The sequence below is a fragment of the Vipera ursinii genome, assembly GCF_947247035.1.
Source record: "Vipera ursinii genome assembly, chromosome: 2".
Classification (NCBI taxonomy): Eukaryota; Metazoa; Chordata; class Lepidosauria; order Squamata; family Viperidae; genus Vipera; species Vipera ursinii.
This window is the reverse complement of record NC_139513.1, coordinates 144,574,911-144,594,113: the sequence shown is the minus strand read 5'-3', so window position 1 is coordinate 144,594,113 and position 19,203 is coordinate 144,574,911. Positions and strand designations below refer to the sequence as shown.

At 39.9% G+C, this 19,203-nt stretch overlaps 2 protein-coding genes across 3 annotated transcripts in view; one reads left to right on the top strand and one right to left on the bottom strand.

The window, feature by feature from the left end:
• Positions 1 to 3,897: 3,897 nt before the first annotated feature.
• On the top strand, positions 3,898 to 12,476 carry TEFM (transcription elongation factor, mitochondrial). The gene is made up of 4 exons (XM_083352739.1): positions 3,898 to 4,012; positions 8,022 to 8,446; positions 10,020 to 10,166; positions 11,380 to 12,476. Exons 1-4 carry the CDS (start codon positions 3,976 to 3,978, stop codon positions 11,818 to 11,820), a joined length of 1,050 nt encoding a protein of 349 aa, XP_083208865.1. The 5' UTR covers positions 3,898 to 3,975; the 3' UTR covers positions 11,821 to 12,476.
• A 203-nt stretch (positions 12,477 to 12,679) lies between these two features.
• ATAD5 (ATPase family AAA domain containing 5) overlaps positions 12,680 to 19,203 on the bottom strand; it is a 35,764-nt gene continuing 29,240 nt past the window's right edge. For both annotated transcript variants that reach the window (XM_083352737.1, XM_083352738.1), the window contains exons 19-23: positions 18,931 to 19,096; positions 15,530 to 15,708; positions 13,867 to 14,693; positions 13,130 to 13,294; positions 12,680 to 12,916 (exon numbers count right to left, since the gene is read on the bottom strand). In XM_083352737.1, the coding sequence (XP_083208863.1) occupies positions 12,844 to 12,916; positions 13,130 to 13,294; positions 13,867 to 14,693; positions 15,530 to 15,708; positions 18,931 to 19,096 (1,410 nt within the window). In that variant the 3' untranslated portion in view covers positions 12,680 to 12,843. The remainder of the gene's footprint in view (positions 12,917 to 13,129; positions 13,295 to 13,866; positions 14,694 to 15,529; positions 15,709 to 18,930; positions 19,097 to 19,203) is intronic.

The following is a 19,203-nucleotide window of genomic DNA, read 5'->3' as shown; positions in this document are numbered from 1 at the left end:
CCAATGGAATCTTTTTCCCCCCAGTCTGTTTCATAGTCTTGAGCACTTGATCTCTTCCTGGTTGTTAATAATGATGATGATGATGGTGATGATAATGATGATGAAGAAGAAAAGGACCTTGGAGGTCATCTAGTCCAACGCCCTCCTCAGGCAAGTAACCCTATACCATTTCAGACAAATAGCTGTCCAGTCTCTTCTTAAAAACTTCCAGTGTTGGAGCATTCACAGCTTCTGGAGGCAGGTTTTTCCACTGATTAATTGTTCTAACTATCAGGAAATTTCTCCTTAGTTCTAGGTTGTTTCTCTCCTTGACTAGTTTCCATCCGTTGCTTCTTGTCCTGCTTTCAGGTGCTCTGGAGAATAGCTTCACTCCCTCTTCTTGGTGGTAGCCCCTTAGATATTGGAAGACTGCTATCATGTCCCCCCTTGTCCTTCTCTTCATTAAACTAGACGTACCCAATTCCAGCAACCGTTCCTTATATGTTTTAGCCTCCAGTCCCCTAATCATCTTTGTTGCTCTTCTCTGTACTCTTTCTAGAGTCTCAACATCTTTTTTACATCATGGTGTGGTGACTAAAACTGGATGCAGCATTCCAAGTGTGGCCTTACCAAGGCATTGTAAAGTGGTATTAGTACTTCACATGATCTTGATTCTTTGTTAGCTGCGAAGTCGTGTCCGACCCATCGCAACCCTATGGACAACATTCCTCCAGGCCTTCCTGTCCTCTACCATCTTCTGGAGTCCATTTAAGCTCACGCCTACTGCTTCAGTGACTCCATCCAGCCACCGCATTCTCTGTCCTCCCCTTCTTCTCTTGCCCTCAATCTTTCCCAGCATTAAGCTCTTCTCCAGTGAGTCCTTCCTTCTCATTAGGTGGCCAGAGTATTTGAGTTTTAGCTTCAGGATCTGGCCTTCTAAAGAGCAGTCAGGGTTGATCTCCTCTAGGACTGACCGGTTTGATCGCATTGTGGTCCAAGGGACTCGCAGGAGTCTTCTCCAGCAGATCTTGATTCTATCCCTCTGTTAATGCAGCCTAGCACTGTGTTGGCTTTTTTGGCAGCTGCAGCACACTGCTGGCTCATATTTAAGTTTATCCTACTTCAGATACATTATGCAAAGGAGGCTCTAATTTTGGAAAAGTGGAAGCAAAGAAAAGAGGATGGCCAGTAACAAGGTGGATGGACTCAGTTACAGTGACTATATGAATGCTATTGAAAGAGTTGGAGGACCAGGTTAAGGACATTTTTGTCACAAAAAAAATCTGTGCGGTTGTTGGGAGTTGAAAAATGACTTGATAGCACATAATAAATAAAAACAGTATTTGGGCAAAATTGTTCAGAAATGAAAAAGAAAATTAAAAGTGATTCTTCCCATTGCCGCTGCAAAAGTGGACAATATCTACATTTCTGGTTCTGCTATACACGATCAGTAGTCCTTAACAACAGTTCATTTAGTGACTGTTTGAAGTTACAACAGCACTGAAAAAGTGAACTTATGACTGTTTTTCACACTTACAACCACTGCATCATCATGTTCACATGATCAAAATTCAAATGCTTGGCAACTGGCATGTGGTTTTGATAGTTGCAGTGTCCTGGGGTCACGTGATCACCTTTTGCAACCTGCTGACAAAGTCAGCGAGGAAGCCAAATTTACTTAGCACTCGTGTTTTTTTTTGTTTTGTTTTTAATTCCATTTATATCCCGCCCTTCTCCGAAGACTCAGGGCGGCTTACAAGCTTAGCAGTAGCCTTCATTTTATGTATATGCCTGCTTATTAGGGCTTTCACACACACCCCCAAGCGGCATTATTACAAAGTCAGCTTAATTGCCCCCAACAATCTGGGTCCTCATTTTACCTACCTCGGAAGGATGGAAGGCTGAGTCAACCTTGAGCCTGGTGGGATGCGAACCTGCACTAATTGCAGGCAGCTAGTGTTACTTAAGGAGGCATCAGCCCACTGCTCCACCAACTTAAGAACAGCAGTGATTCACTTAGCAATGGTGGAATGTCATAAAATGGAGCAAAATTAATTGAACAATTATAATGTTTAGCAACAGAAAATTTGGACTCCGTAGTGGTTGTAAGTCTAGGTCTACATGACTGCCAATAATTTACTTTTCCATTGTGTGGTTAATCTTGGAATGTTTATAGATGAAAATAAAAGGGCAGCAAATGGAGAAGATAGTTGATTTTCCAGCTGCAGCTGGAAGACATTTCATTTTTTTTTACTGTTGTTTCTAGGGGAAATGTGAACGGAGGAGGCTCTTTCCCAGGGGACAAATCATGGCTTCCTATTATTTTAGTATGACAACATCCACTCTAAACCACTTAAGAGGTTTGGTAGAACAAAGAGAAATTTCCAAAAAAAATAAATCAAAATGTACAGGCATTTGGAACATAGTGATAAATATGCTTACAGTACCAGATTAAGATATTTTTGCTCCTCAAAACACTCAAATCCATTCTTCCTAGACACTTCCTAGAAATTCTTGCTGTACTTTTTAGTCAAGAATTCACATTTTCAATTTTCTGTACCCCATTCACAGTACCAGCTGAAGATGGCTTGCATGTATTTTTTTCACTTTGAAATATTTTATGAATCAGACTTTTTCAACCTGGTGCCCTCTGCATACATTACAGATCTGATGTGGCTGCTGAGTGGGAATTTTGGAAGCTGGAATCTCAGTCGATTGGGCATATACATAAAAATGTGCATGTTTTATAGAAAGCCAGAAATTTCTATTTCTACCTTATTCTTAAGCTTGGGATTTTGTCTAGTTTTTCTATAAAATGGAGGCCCTCCTATTTAATGCCACTAGAGCAGGGGTAGGCAACCTCGGCTTTTATGACTCATGGACTTCAACTCCCAGAATTCCTGAGTCAGCATAGCTTGGGATTTTGTCTAGTTTTTCTATAAAATGGAAGCCCTCCTATTTAATGCCACTAGAGCAGGGGTAGGCAACCTCGGCTCCTTTATGACTCATGGACTTCAACTTCCAGAATTCCTGAGTCAGCATAGCTTGGGATTTTGTCTATTTTTCTATAAAATGGAGGCCCTCCTATTTAATGCCACTAGAGCAGGGGTAGGCAACCTCGGCTCTTTTATGACTCATGGACTTCAACTCCCAGAATTCCTGAGTCAGCATAGCTGACTCAGGAATTCTGGGAGTTGAAGTCCATGAATCATAAAAGAGCCGAGGTTGCCTACCCCTGCACTAGAGCATATCATAGTTTTTAACTTCATCCTTATATTCCCTTTCCCTTTTAGACTGTATTTTAATATATTTTGGAGCTCCCGCGGACAACGGGCAAAACCACCTTTGCAGAGCTAAAGGGAGTCCCAAACGTTACAATTTCCCTTTTCAGCAAAAAAAAAAAAAAAAAAAAAAGGCTGCAGAACTTGGCAGACACGGGTGTCGAAGGACACAAAAACCACACGTCCTCTCGTTTAAATGGTGCAAGGAACCGTGTCTTTATCCAGGCTCACTCACAGTCGCTTCTTAGGTTGCTCCGGGCACACACGGGTTATCTCGCCTCCTTGTTTCCCAGCGGTTTAACGACTGGGGAAAAGGAGAGTTGCTTTCCGCTGAGCACTCGCTCCGAAAGCCCTCTTTCGAGGGGTTTGAGTAGCCCAGGGGTCTTCAAACTTGGCCCTTTTATGACTTGTGGACTTCAACTCCCAGAATTCCTCAGCCAGCCCTGGCTGGCTGAGGAATTCTGGGAGTTGAAGTCCACAAGTCATAAAAGGGCCAAGTTTGAAGATCCCTGCAGTAGCCCCTACCGAACGTCAATCTGGCAGAGAGCGATTGCGAAACCTCTGCGCGCGCAGGAGCTTTTTTTTCCCCCCCGCTAGGCCGGAACTCTCCGCCTTAACTTTCAATGCAGCCGGTACTTTGATTTCGGGGACCGGGCAAACAGGATACGGGGGAGAGGAGGAAAAAGCGCGTGGCGCCGGTTAGAAGAAGGCGAGGATGAGCCTGAAGCGCCTTCCCGAGCTCTTCTGGGGCGGTAAGGAGGCGGCGTGGGGAAGCGCTGCCCTTCAAGCGGCCGCTTCTGCGGGCGTTGCTCGCGGAAGGGACCGCGGAGTTTGCAGAGGGCCTCGTCTTTTAAAGTGGGAAATGTTGCCTCGTCTTTTAAAGCGAATGTTGCCAAGCTTGAGAGATCAGAAAATAACGTCTTGGCCGCTGCTGCTGCCGCCCGGGAAATCGAAGTACAGGTAGTCCTCGATTTACAACAGCTCGTTTAGTGACCAGAGTTACAAGGCCACTGGGAAAAGTGACTTATGACCGTTTTTCACACTTAGGACCATTGCAGCATTCCCCGTGGTCATGTGATCAAAATTAAGATGCTTGACAACTGGCTCATACTTAGGACGGTTGCTGTGTCCCAGGTTCATTTTTTTTTTTAAAAAAAATCCCATTTATATCCCGCCCTTCTCCGAAGACTCCGGGCGGCTTACAATCTAAGAAGCACAAATCTTTTGATCCCCTTTTGCGACCTTCTGACAAGCAATGTCAATGGGAAGCCAGATTCACTTAACAACTAGGTTACTAACTTAACAACTGCAATGACTCACTTAACGACTGTGGCAAGAACAGTCGTAAAATGGGACAAAACTCACTTAGATGGGCAAGAGTGGTGGTGACACTGGTAATGCATTTGCATGCAGGAAATGGAATTACCGTGGTATCTGCCCTGTTAATTACATGCTTGTAAGATACATAAGCGATCCCCGGAAATAAATGAAGATATGCCAGATTTTTTTTCAATTTGGTGCCCTCCAGTTGTGTGGGGAATTTGTAAATCATCACAACTGGAGGACACCTTTGGAGAAAGCTCCTTCAATGTATTTGGTTTAAGTGGTTTAAGGCACCAGGAAAGAAAGTGGAAGATGGGAGTTCTAGTCTCCTTAGGCATGAAAACTCGCTTGTGACCTTGGAACACTTTTATCTCTCAACCCTATCCGCCTCACAAGGTTGTGGTTGTGGGGAAAATAGGAGGAGGAAGGAGTACAGGCAGTCCTCAATTTATGTCAATAATCGAGCCCAACATTTCTGTTGCTAAGTGAGACATTTCTTAAGTGAGTTTTTCCCCATTTTATGACCTATCTTGTCACATTTGTTAATGGTTGTTAAGTTAATAACATTGTCAAGTGACTGGTTTCCCCATTGACTTTGCTTGTCAGAAGACAGTAAAGGGAGATCACATGATCCTGGGACACTGAAACCATAAACACCAGTCAATTGCCAAGTGTCTGAATTTTGACCACGTGACCATGGGGAAATGCTGCAATGGTTGTAAGTGTGAAAAACGGTCATGAGTCATTTTTTCCAGTGGTGTTGTAACTTTGAACGGACACTAAACCAACTGTTGTAAGTTGAGGACTACCTGTATTAGGTATGTTTGCTGCCTTGAGTTACTGTATTTCTAAAAAGAATAAAGGAGGGATAAAAATAAATTTGGTTTTAATAGGAGACAAGAAATGCATTCTGTGCATGTGCTTCGGGGGCCAGCACATATTGGCGGCATGTCTTTATGGATTATCTGAAAATGGATGTTAGCCAATGGGTCTAAATATTTTAATTTAACAATTAGAATGGAGCAAATTGGTTGGATACAGTTTTCTCTGGTAGGTTCACTTTGCTGTGAAAACGCTTGTAAAATCTTGTTCCTTGGTAGGATCAGTAATGATGGATAAACTCCCGAAAATCATAGAGAACTGTTCACTTTTACTATTGAATGCATTTTGGAGTGTATTTGAGAATAGAGCTGGGAAGAAATAAAAAAAATTGAAGGGCAAAATGTAATTTGGAGCACACATGTACATATAGAATCTTTGGGAACTACTTAAACCAAATAGGTCCTTGCCTGTGATCGTATATCAGCTGCAAAGGGCAGTTATAGGAGCCCAGGAAAAGATGCACCCATTTTAAGTTGTTTCTTGAAAAGTGATATGTGCTGTGCCATTAATGCTTTGAATCACATTTTGCATTTTCAATCCAGAAATTTGCAGAGAGATATTTATTACGGTATCCTTTTGCATATGGTGTTGAGGTTTACTTGGGTTTGGGCAATGCTCAGTATAAACAGAGATGGGACATACCATGGAAAATACTTAGCCCTCTTTTCTTTTTTAACTGGCACTTTTTGAGATTTAGTTGAACAGATTAAATTGCTTTTTATTATCATAGCTTTACCATTGAACAAACCTAAGTTGAACTAATGAGTAGCTGTTGTCACTTGACCTAGTAGCATTTATCAAATATCGGAGGTGAGAGACAGTCATATTTGGTGGCCACACAATTTACATAAGGGGTTTGCTTAACTATAGTTTGTTCAATAAATTACCGTTGGCTGTGTTTGCAGGATGTGCTCAGCTAAAAAGTATAGTAAATATATTAAACATGTATTACCATTTTGTGCTTGCACTTTGTAGTTTCATGGAGTTCCCTGATTGCAAAATGATTCAGCAATTGAGGTTTGCAACCAAAATTGAGTAACTAGAAATCTTAACTAAGGCCTGTTTCATGTTCACACAGTATTGTGAGTTAAAAAATGGGGCATATAACATTGAGTTTTTAGCTTTGCACATCAGCCATATTCAGATAGTTTGTTTAGTTTTTGTTCGAGGTTACAATGGCACCAAAAAAGTGACTTATGACTGTTTTTCACAGTTACAACTGTTGCAGCATGCCCACAATCCTATGATAAAAATTCAGATGTTTGGCAACTGGTTCATACTTATGACCGTTGCTGTGTCCCAAGTTCATGTGATCACCTTTTGCGACCTTCTGACAAGCAAAATCAGTGGGGAAGCCAAATTCACTTAGCAAACAGGTTACTAACTTATCAACTGCAGTGATTCACTTAACAACTAAGGCGAGAAAGGTTGTTAAATGAGGCAAAACTCACTTAACAAATGTCTCACTTAACAACAGAAATTTTGGGCTCAATTGTGGTCATACGTTGAGTACTACCTGTGCAGCTTAAACAAACAAAATAACAGCTGGATTCACACAACAGGTAGGTTAATATTTTAGCCTATTTAAAAAGGGAATTTTAATTTTAAATATTTGCTAATATTTTAACTTCTGTTTTACAGATGACAATTGAAGATCAAAGTAATCATTTTAAGAAAATTTATTTTGTTTATTAAATTCACATGCTGCCCTATCTCATAGAATGAATCTGGGCGGCTTACAATTGCATAAAAGCACGAGTATAAAAACTTCACAAGCATTAACAACAATTAAAAGATTAAAACCCAAAATTTGCTATCAGTAATCCAAATCCAACTGATTTCATTAGGATTTGAAAATGGCTTATTTGCTCCAGTTGAATACTAGAGGCTAATCTTTCGGCAAAACTCTAGGCTTTTTGCTAATAGGAAATCAATTTCTGAATTCTCTTTATCATTTAGTATTTTATATGAATCCAGACAATTGTGATTAATAAACTATGTCTACAGTAGATCAGCTTCATTGGTAGTGTGTAAAGGCTTTCCTGAATGTAGAAAGCTGATCACTTTCCCTTACCCCATGCCTCCCAAAAAAACATAACATAACATTTGGGGCTATTGTAGTAAAAGAGAAAATGAGTAAGGACAGAAGAGGTCTAAATTCAATAGTTCTGGGGAAAAATATCTGTTCTCATAAATGAACAAAAATTGAACAAAAAAATGAGATAAAATGGTTCAGCTTTTAGTAGAATGTTTAGGACGAGTCTTCAAACTTGGCCCTTTTATGACTTGTGGACTTCAACTCCCAGAATTCCTCAGCCAGCCATGCTGGCTCAGGAGTTCTGGGAGTTGAAGTCCATGAGTCATAAAAAGGCCAAGTTTGAAGATCCCTGGTTTAGTATGGGTAATACTTTGAAGAATTCCCACAAGAACCGAGAAAAGCGTCTTAGCATTTCTAGTAGAATAACTACCGGTAGGAAGCTGACTTCATCAGTAAATGCTTGAACTAATTTTGTTACTGACGGTAGTGGAATGACTGAAATCTCCCTTTATTTTCAGGAAGATGCTTTCTTCAGGTTCTGCTTCCTTCATCTCAAGGTCTTTGGTATCATAAGAAATCTACCTGTGCCCCAATACAGATCTCGCCGTCAGGAACTGAAGCAAAAGATGGAATAGATGCCTTGTTTTCTTCTGAACAGCAATCTGTTATTTTGCGATTTCTCAATTCAGCATCCGAAGAAGAACTCTCTACTGTTAAACTATTGCAAGGAAAAAAGTCTTTTAATGTAATAGAGTATAGAAACAAGCATGGGCCATTTCAGGAATTACAGGGTTTACTGCAAGTGCCTTCTTTTCACTATAAAACAGCCCTTAAAGTATGCAACTTTATTCTCAACCCTCTGGAAAAAGAAGAGAAAAAAACATGCACTCCGATGTCTGCAAGGAAATGCATCAGTCCTGCAGTTAAAAAAAGCAGGTTGAAGGTAACGATTTTCAGCAGGAATCAGTATTTCCCCTACATCCGAATGTAGAGTTCATCTTTGTGCAATGGAGAGTTGCCCTTTCAACATAGCTGCCTTTCCAAAGTTTAATAATTGAATATTATTGTGTAGTGTGACTTATTTTCAAGGGGAGAGAATAGTGGAGACTCAAACAGACTTGATTGTGAGAAAAAAATCACTTGTGAATTACTTTGCATTTTGAGGTACGTTGATAAATGATGCCAGGGTAGAAGTGCTTGTTAAGAAAGCTTTAAACTCCTTGGCAGAGGCCGAAATCCAAAAGCAATTCTTTTCCAAGCAGGATTCTCAGAGTTCTCTTTAGTACGTTTTGCTTAACACTTCCAGTTCCCTTTGCCTGCTTACAAAATAACTCCTAACGCTGCTAAATACCTGTGATTGTAAGTCTGTAAACACCAGGGTGCATATCAGATTCACAGTGTTCTTCAATTAAGAGTGTGTGAGGTTACGAAAAAACCTAGGTTAGAAGTTTGTCTGCCTTCCGTATCTGAATGTGGCTTTTTTGCATCTTAGATTGACAAAATTATATGAAATGATAGGAACACAGAGTCATTCTAGAAGAATTGAGACTACTTTAATAAAAGTTCATTCATTTATTTAGAGAATTTGTATGGCTGCTCACTCACTCTCGGTGACTAGGCGGTTTACAAAAATATGCCTGGTGATTTTTGGGTGTTTTCAGTAGATCCTTCTGCACTAACACAAACTAATATTTACAGTTCAGTTCCAGAAATAGCTCACTCGATACAGGCCAGCAATTAAAAGCATAAGGAAAAGTTCCTCAAATGTGTCCAGAGTCACAACTGGTCTTTCAGGTTGGGAATTTTAGGAGTGATACTCGCAGTTCTGGAGTGTACAGGTTTAGGGACTGCTACATCAAAAGTCGTGTGCATGAAAATTCTCAACCATTTGAGTTTATGATTGATGACCATCTTTAGGATTAATATGCCTTTAGGATTAATAACCACCCTGTCTTTGCTTTGTATTAAAAATCCAAATAAATGCAAATAAATGCTGTTACAAGAATTTTGTAGCTATGTTCAGGAGCAATTCCATGTTCTCTAGTAAGTGAAGGAAAGAAAAAGCAGGTAGTTCTTGACTTATAGCCTTTCCTTTCAATGACTCTTTGAAGTTACATCGGCAGCGAAAAAAATGACGACTTTTTCACACTTATGACTGTTGCAACATCCCCAGTCACGTGATCAAAATGTGGACACTTGGCAACTGGCATGTATTTATGACAGTTGCAGTGTCCCAGGGTCACGTGATCACCTTTTTGCGATCTGACAAGCAAAGTCAATGGGAAAGCCAGAATCTCTTTACAGCCATGTTATAGCTTAACAACTGTAGCGATTCACTTAACTGTGGCAAGATAGGTTGTAAAATGGGACAAAACTCGCTTAACAACTGTCTTGCTTAGCAATAGAAATGTTGGGCTCAATTGTAAGATGAGGACTACTTGTATCTTTACTTACACCAGAAAACCTGTGGCTGTAAATAAATATTTAAATGCCAATACCTTTTTTTCCCTTTTCAGACTGCTAAGAGTATTGTATCTATTGTCTTTGGCGTGCAAAAAATTTCATGGGCTCATGTTGACAGACATTTGGTTGTTCAGAACTGGCATTTGGAAAAATACAGAAATAAGGAAGAAACATTCACACCAGCAACCTATCTTGATACAGTAAGCCATCTTATGTTGTCTTGGTTGGGTCCCCTTTTTCATTCTCGAAGTGTTTTACAGCAGCTGGGAGGTCTGTATGTCACACGTGAACTCATGATTTTAGTTTTGTCACAGCCACCCACAGTATTATGGAATTGGCATCCAATAGATAATATCATGTGTGAATGACTTTTGTTAAGCCCTTGTGCGACCTGGTTCCCAATGGGCCTGGCTGCAACCCAGGGGTTGGGGGCCCCTGTTCCAGAGTGTTTTTGCAGCGATACGCACAAAATAGCATGTCCAGCTAGCAAAAATCTGCCAGATCTGTAGCCCGCTTTTGAGTAGAATATTAGATAGATAACCTTTATTGTCATTTTTTCCCTTTGGCCACAATGGCACACATTAAAAAATGAAATTTAGTTGCTTCCTCTCAAAAGTATATACATACATAACACACATTTAAAACATACTATATACAATGTATGTATAGTCCTACACCCTTACATATAAGTAACATATAAATATTCCCATCTAGAGGCAGTTTTTGATGGACCAATTCATTCTTTACCAAGTTAAATCAATCTTTCCCAGCATTAGGCTCTTCTCCAGTGAGTCCTTCCTTCTCATTAGGTGGTCAAAGTCTTTGAGTTTCAACTTCAGGATCTGGCCTTCTAAAGAGCAGTCAGGGTTGATCTCTAGGACTGACCAGTTTGATCGCCTTGCAGTCCAAGGGACTCGCAGGAGTCTTCTCCAGCACCATAGTTCAAAGGCCTCAATTCTTTGGAGCTCAGCCTTTCTTATGGTCCAACTTTCACAGCCATACATTGCAACTGGGAAAACCATGGCCTTGACTGTATGGACTTTTGTTGGCAGGGTGATATCTCTGCTTTTTAGTATGCTGTCTATGTTTGCCATAGCTTTCCTCCCCAGGAGCAAGCATGTTTTAATTTCTTGGCTGCAGTCCCTGTCTGCGGTGATCTTGGAGCCCAGGAAAGTAAAATCTGTCACTACCTCCATTTCTTCCCCATCTATTTGCCAGGAATTGAGAGGGCCGGATGCCATGATCTTGGTCTTCTTAATGTTAAGTTTCAAGCCAAACGAAGGTCATTACTTCCCGAAAGCTATTTGGGGAACATATAAATACATTTCTTGTAGATTAATGTAACCAATGCATGCTTTAGGATTCATGGTGCTGCATTATTCAAGTTTGATAAAACTGACTTGTTTGTTTCAGGTATCTACTATAATATCCAAGATTCCCGAAGCAGACTTTTATGTTCTGGAAAAAGTTGGACTTCCTCCCACAAATGCTGCCTTGTTTCCAGTAACGTTGCATCTTCGTATAATGGAAGCTGTACTTTATGCATTATTGCAAAAAAGTTTTGGAAAGGATGGAGAACCCCATGTACTGAGCATGTCCCGGAATGCTGTAGGCAGATATTTTGGGCTGATGTTGGGAGAGGCACGAATTAGTGGAATGGACCTTGTAAAACAGTTTCTCTTGGACTCCGCTAAACAAACATCCCATGTGAGCTTTGCAAACAACGTAGCTACCAGGCAAATGCATGCAATGTTGGGTAATCCATGGAAAAGAGAGGAGGAACTATGTGATTCGTTACTGCAGGCAATAGCTTTCTATGAGCTTCTGGTATTAGACACCTATGAAATGCTTTAAGAATTAAATAAATTCATGATTGTGCAACTTCTGGATTGTACAATAGATCTGTGACATTTGATGTACCGTTACAAACGTTGAAGTAATCTTGAGGTGTTAATGTCAAAATTATTTTCTATTCTCAGCTTATCTCACCCTCCCTAGCTTTAGGTAACAAACACATTCAAAATGAAATATATATATATATATATAATTAACATGTTTTGGATCAGTGACAAGCAACAAATAAGCAACCTGTTAAATGTTTCAAAGCCACATATTGTATGTTTGGTAGAAGATGCTAAATGCTTAACCACATATTACCAAGAAGTTTGTTTAAAACATAAGAGTGGTTTTAATTACTTTTCCATACAAAAAGACGTCAGAGAAGTGAGCAGTGGAGCCCAGAATTTGCATTTTTACATCACAAAATCACCATATAAAACGTTAAGCCCTCCCTTTCAGATATTTTATTTTATTGTAGGGATATAAACTTTTAAAAAACAAGCCTTGGTACAACAATAAAATGGTATAAAAAGATTTACAGAAATACATAAACAGCTGCATAGAGCTGTAAAGGGATGTAAAAAATTTGCTGTTTCCCTCATAGCCCTCATGTTCAGGGCTGCGCATGTGGATATGCATCCAACACACCAACCATGTCAATTTAAAGCAGGGCAATTGTTGAATGTCATCTGTTAACATTTGGTTAATCTGGATCTATTGTTAGATCAATAGATCAATTCAAATAGATGCTTTTTAAAAGCTTATCACTACATCAACTGACTTGAAAAACATGTGGCTTTCTGGTGTTAAGATGTTTATTAACATCAGAAAGCCACATCTTTTTCTCAACTCAATCAGCTGTCTTTTTTTAAAAAAAGAATTTATCTGAATTGATCTATTGTTATTCAAATTAAAAGCTGACCTGGAATGTGGAAAGTAATTAGTTGGTACATCTGCATCCTTCATAAATAAAGATTAAAAATATAATTGTCTTTTGAATATACATTTCTATTTACAATGCTATTCTTGGCCACTGTTTTAAGGAAAGTCAGTTGCCAGGCTGTTCAAAATTTCTTTGGGAAGATGAATTCCTTCCAGGTAGTGAAGAAACCTGTTTGGGAGGGGAAAAAATAGCAGTTCAGATTTAAGCATCAACATGCAAACATTTTGATCATTTTTAACCATTTATAATTTTGTCTTTTGTCTGAAACTCAGATACATACACACGTTGTATTCCAACATACCAGAAAGTAAATCCCTTTGAATTCATTGAGATTTACTTCTATAGAAATCTGTCCAGAACGGAGCAACTATAGATACTTACCTCCTTTTTGTCTTCCCCTGTTCTTTCTGTTTCTCTGATTTACAAATGTTGCGAAGAATTGGCAGATATTCCATTACACTGGCTTGTCTGTTATTAAGACTTAAAGGTGTACTGGAAAACACAGTTTTAATTAATTCCATCCGCTTCTGTGCATTATAGAGAACACTGTAAAAGAGAAGTACATGATATATTTTCCATCGCAGTTATATTTTTAGAAGTGAGTATCTACAGCAGATTGTTGAATTAATATCTTAAGTTTCCTAATCCTTTCCTTGTACTCCGTAAGAAAGCTGGAATATCCTTTTTTTAAAAAAATAAAAGTCCCAGGAATCATGTAATAAGCAGAGATTAAGGCTGGATATTAAATGTAAAAGATATACAAATGAATGCTAAATCTTCCACTCTCATTTTACTACTTCTAAGCCCTTATCTAAGTTAGATGAGAGAACAGCAGCTTGGATAAGCGTAATTTTTTTTCATGTATTAAACAACTTTACTTCTAAAACAATTTTGTTGATAAAACTGCTCTCCACCTTAGAAATTAATGTGCCAATGTGAGTCTCTGCCTTCAGTGTCTTCAGTTTCAAACTCAATTTCTCCTAACAAGAGCATTTTATATCCAGCCCTTAATGAAAATAATATAAGCTCTTCGTTCTCTTTAGGGTTTCTGCTTTACCTATTAAGGACACCCTTTTGCCATTTCGTTCTGTAAAACCTAAGAAAAGTTTTGACTTTACCTGGAATTAGCTGTTGACCGGCCAAAGTATAAATCAGCTCGTTCTTTTGAAACATGGAGAGTGAGTTCTTCAAATTCATTCTTCCCGAGAGTTTTACTACAGTTCAAGCAACTTTTCATGATTTTTGAAATGCTCTTAGAGCATTTGTTAAAACTTAATGCCTCCATTGTTGCTTTTAGTTCGCCAGAGCTTTGAGAACTCCACCAGTCAGTGTCCTCCACACTAAATTCATCAGAGAGACCATTTTTTATTTTCCCTTTAGTCCAGATAAAATCTTCATATTTGCCAGCCTCCTTTGATGCCTGGGTGGGCTCAGTGAAACAACAGTCCAAGAAAGACATATTGTCCAGGAATTCAGTTAAGGAATTTAAACATTGGAATATAAATACAGAATCTTTTGCATTGACTGATGTTCCATCCTTCAGTGCCATTGTGCCAACATTTGTAGGTTCCACTTGGCCTGCTTCTTCTAAGCATGAAGTGCTTGTGTCGGTTGATAGTGTTAAAAACCCAGAGTAATTTAATCCACGTTCAAATAAATCGCTGTCGTCCAATACAGCCATTTTTTTCGGACATTTTGATCGTTTAGCCTTCTTCATAGGAGGGGCTTCCTCTACATAATCAACATCAATGCATGTACTATTTGAAGCCTTTTCTGCAATAAAGCTACACGCCGTACTGCCTATTTCAATTGCTTCTGGAATTATATTAAGTGGCAAAGATGAGATGATTTCAAGGTTGCTATAAATAAAATCTGTATTCCTCATCTGGAATTCTGTGAGCAGATGTATCAGTTTGTTCCAATCTTCTTTTGTTCTAAATTCACGCTGTAGAGAAATCATTAGTTCATTATCATTAACGGGGGGAAAAAGAGATTTGGAGCCTATTTTGATTTTAAAGGCGTGTCTTTAATCTCGCCAGAAATAATTAATAAAATCAGATACTCCGAAATCTATTAGAAACGGACATTGGTGTTTTGGAAAAGTAATTTTCTAAATGTGGTTACTTAACTCTGTAGAATTAAGTTTCTTATAATTTCTGTCTTTTAAATTGCCTTTTTATTCATACGGGGAGCCATTGACTTACAGCCATTCATTGAAACACCTTTTGAAGTTACAACAGTGGTGAAAAATGACTTACAACCACTCCTCTCATTTATGACTTGCAGCATCCCCAGTCACGTGATCTAAACGTGGGCACTTGGCCACTGACATGTATTTAGGATGGCTGCAGTATCCCCAGGGTCGTGCGATTACTATTTGTGACCTTCCGGGGGGGGGGCTCCCACCAACAAACCAGTGGAGGAAGCCAGATTTGCTTGGTAACTCTGTGATTCACTTAATGACTATAGTAAAAGGTTGTAAAATCAGGCGCGACTCAATGACCGTATCGCTTAGTGATGGAAATTCCAGTTCCAATTGTGGTCCTAAGTCGAGAAATACTTGTACAAAGCCTGGGTGGATATATAGCACTTGTAGGTTAAATTAAAAAAAACAAGTCCAGTGAGGTTCCCTTGCTCACTGACCATGTAATACAGCTGAAGGAAAACAAATCCAAAGGCAAGGGAGAGAAAATGGCCTAGCAAGGTTCCTGGACAGGAACGTTCCATGCTGCAACATTTGGCTGAGGGTACATTTCTTGTTAAGCATTTTAGTAGGCGTACCTTAAGAAATGAGAACAAATCTTCAGAAGGCAAAAATATGTTCTTAAGTCCAAGCAGATTCTCAGTGCAGCCAGTACTGCACTGTGGAATATTCTCAAGAATAGGTTTCGTTGGATTTGAGCTAGTTGTTCCTTTGATGGAAATGTCCTGCTGTACGCCACTGTCCTCTGACCTGTTCCCTGTACAAAAGAGTTTTAAAAGTTTAAGGGTGTTAAGCCAGGGTTATCTGGATGTACTTGAAGATACGTAACTACAGACAGTCCTTGGGTCAGTCCATTTGTTCGGCGACCAGCCAAAATCACGACGGTGCTGAACAAGTGGTGCTTACCCTATAATCTAGCTGTCCCTATGGTGACGTGATTGCAACCTACAAACAAAGTCAATGGGGAAGCTGGTAGAAAATCAGAAATCAAGGACACATGAGGTCCTCCTTTAACGACCCACACAATCCTAGTTTAACTCTGGCGACTGTGACTGCCAGAACTGCAGTCACTGTGGGGTGTGATCATAGGACGTTACACTTTATGACTGTCATACAACAGTGGCAATTCCACCCCAACTGCTGTCATAAGCCAAGGACTTCCTGAATCTAAAGTACATGCAAAGTAAGATTTTTAGCAGATTTTTTCAAATAATACTGATATTCTTTTTGATACTGATAACAGTATTTAAGCTTTTTAATGTTGCCATTAGTTCTTTGTTTATTTCCCACATTAATATAGCAAGTTTTTCCCGGTAAGCTTAAAATTCACATTTTAAAATATGTAATTCATTAAATTCATTTAAAATTTCTATTGCAGCATAGAAATAGAATAGAGCCGTGGTGGCGCAGTGATTAGAATGCAGTATTGCAGGCTAACTAACTCTGCCGACTGCCAGGAATTCGATCCTGACTGACTCAAGGTTGACTCGGCCTTCCATCCTTCCAAGATTAGTAAAATGAGGGTTCAGATTGTTGGGGGCACTGTGCTGACTCTGCAAACCACTTAGAGAGGGCTGCAAAGCACTAGGAAACAATATATAAGTCTAAGTGCTATTGCTATTGCTAAATGTTATTCTTTAAAAACGTTGTAACTGGCTAAGGTTTCTTTTTGCACTTGCATTCTGTTTGCCCATTTGCTCTTGCATTCATTTTCTTCAATACAATGAAGGCGTTCTAGCACATGCATTCAGCTTCTATGAGATGAGTTTTCTTACTGCGCCTGAACTGGATGGGCAGCATCTTCTGCAACATGGCTAACATTCTCATGCACGTGCGCAGAAGGGAGGAAGAGAAGGCACTATGAAGATTGTAACTGAGGTTGGTTGGATAGGCCCCAGTAGGACAATGGTGGCTTAAGTGGAGGAAGGCAAATAATGCACTGTGATGACTGGGGGCAGGCAGTTGTGAAGCGGCCAGAACAGCTTGATCTTTAGAACACTCAGAACTTCTGAAACATTTAGAGTTTATTCCCAGCAATTTTTTTTCCATGTTGCATGTGTCTCTAGTTTCAGAAATGAGGAGACTAGTGTTATAATAGTAAGTGAAGTAGCGCTTTGTGAAAGCACAACTGTAGACAATCACTGCATTAAGGATAAAGAACGGCAGGTACCGATCTGGGGCTTTGACATGTAGATAAGAGGAGAAGCCCTTAAATGGCTGGCACCAAAGATGCAAAAAAGAAGTCAAGAGTGTACTGTATAAAAGTTAAGAGTCAAGTTTGTAGCTGGCAACGCATTAAGACACTGACTGTTCTTGTGTAAGGCGTAAATGTTCCTACCACTCAATACTTGAGGATAGCAAAAGACCATCTATGTTCTTAAATTCCCAACAGATTGATATATCAGACCTCACTTAACTACGGCAACGTAAATATATCAGAGCTAAATAAAAGATCAATCAATCGATCAAAATAGAGCTGGAAGGGACCTTGAGGGTCTTCTAGCCCAACCCTCTGCTTAAGCGGGAGATCCTATACCATTTCAGACAAGTGACTGTCCAGTCTCTTCTTAAAAACCTTCAGTGTTGAAGCACCCACAACTTCTTGACAGCAAACTGTTCGCCTGGTAAATGAGCATGTGCCATCCTCTAGTCAGAACGTGAATATCCTCCCAGTTTTGACCTCCTAGTTTTGGAAAATTATCTGGGGAACAGATCCTGAAGCAACTACTTCAAAGTAACTGGAGGGACCAGGATAGTTTACATACATTGTGGTCTGCCTACAGATACAGTTCTACCTCTTCTGCCAGATTACTAATCACATAGTCAGGTACATTCAAGCAGCCGACACAAAAGATAATCTGGCCCTCAGATTCATTGCTGTCAACAACGTTGTCTAGAATTCTATCCTTTCAGTTTTGGTTATATATCAGTAATTCCATCCCATATTCACACTGTCACGTTTCTGCAAACTTTATTCTATTCCCTGCTTTTTCTCTTCTCATAATCTATTTAGAGGCCAACACAGTAACTCATCTCTTATTTATAGCAATAGCACTTAGACTTATATGCCGCTTCACAGTGTTTTACAGCCCTCTCTAAGCGGTTTACAGACTCAACATATTGCCCCCAACAATCTAGGTCCTCATTTTAACCCACCTCGGAAGGATGGGAGGCTGAATCAACCTTGAGCCGGTCAGGATTGAACTGCTGGCAATCAGCAGAATTAGCCTGCAATACTGCACTCTAACCACTGCACCACCAGGACTCCACTTTGTACTGGAATTTGATACTATAAACATGTTTAAACATAAAAGCCTAAACCAGGTGCGTCCAACTCATGGCCTAAGAGCTGCATGCGGCCCTGGACAGCTAGTCTTGTGGCTCCACATACAGGGGTCTCAAACTCACATTTCATTGAGGGCCGCATCAGCATTGCGGTTGCCCTCAGGGGGCCGAGTGGGTATAGCCAGGGTGGGTGTGGCCTGGGTGGGCGTGGCTAGAGTGCATAGGGCCTACTGGGTGGGCGTGGCCAGCTCTACATCGTTCGCATCAAGGGTGCCTATGGGGGCCTGGGCAGGAGTGGGACAGATCTGAGGGTCTCTGGAAGAAGGAGGGTCTCTGGGCCAGGGCCAAGGCAGTGGGGGCCGTTCCCTCACTGTTTCCAGGATGGCTTCGCGGGCCACATGAAACCACTTCGCGGGCCGGATCTGGCCCCCGGGCCTTGTGTTTGACATGTCTGCTCCACAAGATCATAAACTTTTAACATTATTATATGATTTATTTACATTAACTATAGTATATATTTCATATATATGAGTCCTTCGGGAAAGGGTGGTATATAAATCCAAATAAATAAATAAATAAATAAATATGCAGACCAAGACAATTCTTCAGTCACTCTAGCCCAGGCAAAGCAAAAGGTTTGTTTTATGCTTCATTCAGTTTTAAGTGAGTTGTAATTATGATAAGACTGTCATACCTTTTTCTTTCAAGTAACCAGCACCACTCTGGACCCAAAACTGTAAGTATAGAATACTCTGCCTGATGTCACAGTTATTCACAGTTAACAAGGCAGCAAAGTCTCTGATATTGGTTCTTAAATTCTCGGCCAAACACAGAACTTGGAGATAGCTAGCCACATTTATCTAAATATAAACAGATGAAAACATTAACAATACTTGCCTTTAGTAAACGTATCAAAGAATGCTCTATCACAAGACTACAAATTGTATTTATTTGCTAGTGTTGTTAA